This window comes from Mugil cephalus, chromosome 19 (assembly GCF_022458985.1).
Source record: "Mugil cephalus isolate CIBA_MC_2020 chromosome 19, CIBA_Mcephalus_1.1, whole genome shotgun sequence".
Classification (NCBI taxonomy): Eukaryota; Metazoa; Chordata; class Actinopteri; order Mugiliformes; family Mugilidae; genus Mugil; species Mugil cephalus.
This window is the reverse complement of record NC_061788.1, coordinates 4,303,148-4,310,247: the sequence shown is the minus strand read 5'-3', so window position 1 is coordinate 4,310,247 and position 7,100 is coordinate 4,303,148. Positions and strand designations below refer to the sequence as shown.

At 42.0% G+C, this 7,100-nt stretch overlaps 1 protein-coding gene across 1 annotated transcript; it reads right to left on the bottom strand.

Moving 5' to 3' along the window:
- Window positions 1-1,050: 1,050 nt before the first annotated feature.
- LOC124996300 lies at window positions 1,051-4,502 on the bottom strand. Its single transcript, XM_047569139.1, has 2 exons — window positions 2,755-4,502; window positions 1,051-1,569 (listed from the first exon to the last, which is right to left on the bottom strand). The coding sequence occupies exons 1-2, from the start codon at window positions 3,163-3,165 to the stop codon at window positions 1,192-1,194; spliced, it is 789 nt and encodes a 262-aa protein (XP_047425095.1). The 5' UTR covers window positions 3,166-4,502; the 3' UTR covers window positions 1,051-1,191.
- Between the last annotated feature and the right edge of the window lie 2,598 nt (window positions 4,503-7,100).

Genomic DNA, 7,100 nt, shown 5'->3' with positions numbered 1-7,100 from the left:
CTTTCATTTTTTTACATTCCATTCCCACATTTTATTCTTTCATATCAAGCAAGGACATTAAATTTACTTTATTTACTTTCATTCTTTATGTGAAGCAGTTTTAAGACAGAAAGAAAAATTCAGACATCAACACCAGTCGTCATTGTGTACAAAAAAATATGCAGCTGGCGTTTAGTGCCGGGAAAATAAAACATCAATTAACAAAGTACATGATTTATTATAAAGCAAATAAAGAACAAAACTTTATCTGAAGAAATGCAACGAACCATTATGTACAAAAAAATGGCGCAGCTCTAATTGCTTGACACTAAAAACATATATTGCACCTGTTAGACGTCTTAATGCATCAAACGAAAGCAAGGGCACATTTAAACACATCTATAGTATATATGTTTAGATTAACTACATTCAGAGGTAGAAGTTGTGTTTTTTTTTTGTTTTTTTGTTTGTTTTTTTTTTAAATAAACTGCATGTTGAGAATAAATTGTCAATCTGGGGCATTCAGCTTCAGTCCAGATAATTTTTCTCTGCACATGTCAACATTTTATTTGTGCTTGTCACATTCTGACTTGTGACCATTTCGACCCTTTTAACTGGAATCTGTAGTTCACATACAGGCCAGTAGGTGGTGCTACTCTAAGCTGGTCATGTGATTCATGGGCGCCATGTTTGATACATTTAACCTATATTATAGGTTAGAATAAAGTTGGATTAAAAGTTAAAATATGCCACAGTGCTCAGTCTACGGCTCCAGCACAGGATCAGGAAAACACAAAAACGGAGAAAGCTAGCCTATGCCAGCTAGTAGAAAATTGACTCGATTACTATTAAGTTATTATTGCTAGCGTGCTAATGTTATAATGATAATGCTAAGTAGGTAAGTAAGTAGATGCTGGGATATTTAAGTGAGGGCCTTTTACATATTGACAGAAATTAGCAATAACATTTATAGGCCCGTTAATGGTGAAAATAAGACATTTTTTTTCATAGCACATCCGCCCCATAGGGTTACACTGTAGAATCTTCCCTCCCATGTAGCAAACATGGCGCCAATGATTTGAGTTGACCAGACTCTCTCAAATATACGGCTCTGTGTACCCTTTAAACAATACATTGCAGTTCAGGTACTGACCAGTAGGCGGGGTTGTTGCTACTTTAATAGTCTTCATCGGCATAATGAGAAGCTGGGATTTATTTCGCCTTATTTCTCAAAGTAAGATGCCTGATATAACTGAGAAAATTTACACGACTGCCTCCTCTCTTCGCCTCAGTAGGAACGTCGTTCTTTCTGTTATTGTGGCTCCTCTGTTGTCTGCGTCTTTGTGTCTTGTCAAAGGGGTAAAAATTATTTTGAACTCTTTTCAGCACGCCATCAAAATAATAGAAGTGGTCGTCTTCATTCGGGGGGTCGTCGTCACGTTGCCCGGGTGTATTCTGAGTTGATTCAGTAGTTCCCCTCGATGATAAGAGCTCTGATCGTGCAATTCCTTGTCTCTCCATGCAGTGTTTCCATCCGGCCTCGGTGCGATGCGTTAAACCTCCGCAGGGTGACACCGTGTCAGCTGCAGTCTGTGGAGGAGAGCATGTGTTTATGAGCTGTTCCGGCTGGGGATGTTATGGGGTGGGGGGTGCCTGGTCTGGTCGAGGTGTGAGCTACATGTCTAGGCAACATCCACATGGATGAATGAATGCCAGGTCCAAATGTTGCTAACAAGATTGTCATATGGTCAACGTTATTTACTTCTCCTGTCACTGGTTTTAATGTTGTGGCTGATTGGTGTATATAGTACATCATTAGTAGCATCATTAGTTATATCCATTGACTGTATCTACTATGGACAAATCCATTGTGACGTCACCCATTAGATTCTGAACCTCCAAAATGAAGCTCGAACTGGGCGGAGCCTGTGGTCGCCATGTTGGATGAGCTCCAACCACCCTCCAACTTTCCGCTGCCTGTTAGCTCAGGCTACTGCCGGTCACTCTCTTAATTATGTAGAATTTTAAACCTTAATAACACACACAGTTGTCATGAATAGTGAAATAAACTATAGATTTTTTGTACCAGGCTGTAAACATGTTTAATATCGCTGTAAAGTTGGGCTTTTTAACATGATTTGCTCCCTTTTGGAGCCTCAAGTGGCCACTCGATGACTGCAGTTTTATGTGCTTCCACACGGGCTGTGGAGGTTAACGCTTGGTTTTATCTTCATTCGATCCTTCCGTGGTAATTTCTACATTGTATTTCTATGCTTTATTTAACTAACCTTTTTTATGTTACTTTAGTCTTAAAATGCTGCTTTGCTGATGCTAACATGTTCATTTTTGTAGTTTTGTAACATCAGTGAGAGGAACATGAGGCTGTGCTTGTGGCCTCACATTCAGGTTGTTTTCATCTCTTAGCTTAGCTTAGCTTAGCTTAGCTTAGCTTAGCTTAGTTTAACTTAGCAGGAGGGCCAGAAACAAAGCACCTCTAACGCTCACGTCACTACGAGGCCCAGATGGAAGAACAAGTCGATATTTTATGGGATGTTTCATTATTTCTTTGTTTGTTTGTTTTGCTTTATTAGGTCTTTTCCAAGAAGTTAATGTCTCTGATCAAGCAGAAATACTTTAAAATGAAAGCCGTGACCTTACAGAAGATTTCTACTTAACACTCGTGAACATGGTGAACACCATTTGACAGAAGCACACATATCTTTATATCTTCATGTATTTACCTGTGTTTTCACCTGTAGCTCCTGTGTCTCTTACCTCCAGCTGTTTGCTTCCAGCTCCTCCCTGGTTTGTCTCTGAAGGTTTAATAATAAAAGGCGTTTCTGTTGTGCCTTTTGTGCTTTTCAAACCCCCGTCTTCGCTCCGTGGGCCTTTGTGAAGATCGGTTATATTTGCCAGGACGTCTTCTCTCATCCTGAGGCCTGAGGGCGTCTCCGCTGCCTTAGCTTGGATGGTTTCTGGTTTGCATTTTCTAAATTTCGGCCGAGCGTCTGAGTCTGGACTCTTCCCGGTCGTCGTCGGGTTCTTTTCTCCTCTGTCGAAACCCACCGTGGTCACTGTCGTTGTGTCTTTCACGTCCACGTCTGCTGTGGTCATCTCTGCTACCTGCTCTGGCTCTCTCATCAGGAGGGAGGGGATGGTTGAGTGTTTAGGGGGATTTATTCTCATAAATTCTACAAGTTTATTCCCACTTTCCTCTCCCTCTCCAGCTGCAGTCTTTGTTTCTCGGTGTTTAGACTCTTTTAAATCTATTTTCTTTATTCCATTCAGGTCTAATAACGGCTGCTTCACTGTGGCGACGGGAGGAGGGTCACCTGTTTCCCACCTAATCACTATGTTTGGAGCCGCTCGTCTTTCAGACAAAGGCTCTGTTTGTTTGTTTGCCTCCGCGTCTGGGATGAAAACCACGATTGAGGCTTTTTCTCCCTCATCCGATGCCGTTTGCTTTCTATCGACATCCCGATTATGCGATTCGTGCAAGACGTACGCTGATCTCCTTTCACCGTCCCCGGCCCCGTGTGATGTCTGTTTTCCCCCCCTCCCTCTGGGATTTGGAGCCGTGCTTGTTTGACGATTATCTCCCAGCTCAAATGTTGGTCATTATCATCTCGAGCAGGCCTTATCTGAAGCCACGGCTCACGCGTGGGTGCTTTGTTCTGTGCGGACGCCAACAGGAGCCACTTCTTGACGTGAAATCTATCTTTTGCAGGAAGGAGCGGTTTCTGAAAACTCTCTGGTAAAACAGAGCCTTCCTTCAAGTCTAGAAGCCGATGCGTCTTAATAACGCCGGCTGTTCGGCTCCGCGCCTCTAACTGTGACAAATCTGAAGGTTTCACTAAAGCGCTGCCAGTCCGCAGAGGAGCGGCTTGGAAAATGTCACGCTGACTGACTGCAGCTTTTGAAGAGCGCCCTCCATCGTGCTCCAGAGCTTTACCGTCCACCCCACGCCCCGTGCTCTCTGAGACCTCTGCTAATTTTACTTCACCGCCGCCGCCGCCGCCGCTGCCCGGACAGCAGGAAGTAATCACAGCTGCACGGCGTCTCTTTTGCAACATTCTCCGCAACTGAGCATCATCGGCGTGCAGCGGGAACGCGAGGCCCGAGGCCGCGGAGTGACGGTGCACCAGCCGCACGGGCCCAGACTCTTTAATCACAGCCGCGCCCGCGTTAGCCGATGAGCTTCCCGTCGTAGTATGCGGGGATCGCGGAGCATCTGACTCCACCAGAAGAGCCGGGACATGTTTTCCGTCTCCACAAAAAAGAGAAACAGCCTGGAGGGGAAAAAGGAGAGGGGAAAATAGAATTAGTTCCAGAACTGCCACCAGACAAATGAGCCGTGAGCTATAAAAACAACCACTTCGAGTTCACGAACGACGTGGCTGTAAAATCCGCCGCCGCTTTAGGCCAGACTAAAAACTCTGTGCAAGACGGAGTGGCTGCACGTTAAGCTCAGACATTTATGTTTCCCAGAGGATGAGACACAGTGAACCTGGCCTTTTTTTTTTTCTCCAGTGCCACCATTAACTTTGAACAGTGGCTCTATTGAATGGGTTGCCAAGTTTTTTTGGGGTTTTTGGTTCTGTTCATACATTCATTTCTTCCACAAGGTAAATTAGCATAATTCAGTTAGCTCCTGACTTCACTTTAACATCAAGTATAATTTGACAAATCCCACCAAAGCTCAACACATACAACACATCAGCACATACAGACTGCGACTTAATATTGACATGATCCTGGGGCTGGACGTGGTTCCAGTTTCTCTTCTATACGTCCAGTTAATGACTCGTCACAGAGTTGTTTTATATTGTAATTAGTTAATTAAACAAACAAACAAAAAAAACAGGTTTATTTGTCTAAAATATTCGTCTTGTGTTTCATCATCAATGAACTAACAGTGATGTGGAACGATACTGAAATATCGATACTTCCGATACCAGGTGTTTATGCTCTAAAATCGATTCTCAAATCAAAATATCGATACTTTCAGTACTTCGATACCAGCCTGAATTGAAAACTCAGTATCGGATCAGAAAGGAAATACGTTTTTCAAAGTTTTTATTATTATTATTTAAGTTTTATTCCATCAGCCCATGCACTCACACGCACATGTGTCTATATAAGCCTGTATTTCCTTTCCCTCTGGGTCAGGTCATGTATGTTGTCACCTTTTGTTTGTCCTCTTGTTCCTGAGTTCTTGTCTTTGTCCTCACATGTTTTTAGATGCTGTGTGTTTCCTGCAGCACGTTTTGTTCCCTAGTTTGTAAGTTGTTTTTTTTCCTACTCCTGTCTCCTCCCCTTTGTGTCCTACGTCACCAGAAACACCATAACATCATGTTACCATACAGATGCTAAAGCTACACTTGTGTCTTTTAGAGGCCGTATCCCATGTGCATATGTTTAGTCCCAGTGTGAATCACAATTAAAAACTACGAGCAACAAAAGTTACACTTCATCACCTTCCTGAAATATCTGAATCACCTCCTCATAATGTTGGACACCTCTGGTAACAGTTGAGCAGATCATGAGTTTCTACCACTGTTTAATGGGTAAAATATAATTTTTTTCTTCTGAAAAAAAATATTGTTAAATTATCATCTCGGGAGGGTGTCAATTATTCATTCTTTTCTTTGTTTAAACACTTACTTGTGTTTTCATGTCACTGCTGGGAAACTGTTAGTTCAACTGATTACCGACAATTGAGAGTTGAGTGTTAGAGTTGTGTATCTAACGAATGGCTGCTTTAGTGACTGTTTTATTGTGCTGGAGGCTGTAAACTGAAATGGTCGCATGGGACATACAAAGTTTTATGAACTGAACTGAACTGAACTGAACTGAAATCCAGCTCCAGTTCGATTTGCAGCTCATCACAAAGTGACTGAACGTGCTCATTGGTTTCTACTGAAAACGTCTCGTTCACAGCACACAGAAAAAGTTAGAAAAACACCAAAGCGTGACCAGTTATGATATCGGCTACAAAAACTAACTAGTGAAGCAGGCACAAAAAAAGGCCGATAGTGTCAACACATCATAGAACCTTTTAGAACCTTTTATTCTGTTCATGAGATCAACTTTTGAATCTTTTCTGTGAGTCTTTTTTTGTTTATTCTTCTCTTTCCCTGTTTCTATGTTGTAATTTTTCCTTGGCGTTTCACCTCCAGCTTCACTTCCTGTCTCCATGGTTACGGCCACCTAGTGGCAAAAAAGTGGCAGTTGAACACGGAGATTAGCAGCATTCGCTCGAATCATACGCTTTGACTGAAATAACCTAAAACTAACTAAAACTGAGGCTAATACACTTTTACAAATCCATTCTAGTTCATATGGATCATTGTTGAGTCTAATTGTCCTTTGATTTGATCCGATAATCCACATTTTTCCTGGTGTCTCTGTATTTACTGATACGTTTCACCATGTTTTTGTCACTCAGGGGGCGTGGCCTCGGAACCGGTGACATCAGTGCGTCCCCTCTATGGCCGAGCTAATACAACAAGAGGACAGGGGACACGATAATATAAAAGAAGTAAGTAAAATAATAAAACCATCAAAATAAACTATTGTTTAACTATTAAGAACTATTATAAAACGAAAACATCTTGATTCTGACAATGTGCAACAACATTGTTGTGGTTTAAACTAAACTCGGTAGTTTAGTTACTTTCCACTGTTACTACATTACCTTAAATGACTGAAGTATATATATTATATATACATATTTTGATTTGACTCTGTTAAGACTCTGTTTGTTCTTGACTTGTTTCCTGTGTCTCTATTTTGGTTCCCCTCTCCTGCCTACACAACATACACAACAACAACAACAGTGACTGCTCCAAACACACTTCACCCCGTCCTTTGAGTGCATCAGCAGGTTTGTAGCTTTATACCCGTGGCTCCTGTTGAAACTTTCAATAGAGGTTGTTCTTTTACCGGGTTTGTTTCACACTGTGTTAAAGAAGAAGAAAACAGCTCCGAGGTGCTCGTCTGTCTAATAAATATTCCAAGCAGGTGAAGGCTGTGCGTTAAATATTCTTCTTATCAGAGGTGTGGAAATCAGCTGCGAATTAAAGCAGGTTGCGACTGAGTAATGGGAGTGTAATTTGGCT

Bases quoted from the DNA above. Each gene is read 5' to 3' on its own strand.
- LOC124996300 (XM_047569139.1), bottom strand. From the start codon at position 3,165: ATGAGAATAAATCCCCCTAAACACTCAACCATCCCCTCCCTCCTGATG. The intron at 1,570-2,754 runs GTAAGAGACACA...TCTCCTCCACAG, and splicing joins CTGGAAGCAAACAGCTGGAG to ACTGCAGCTGACACGGTGTC.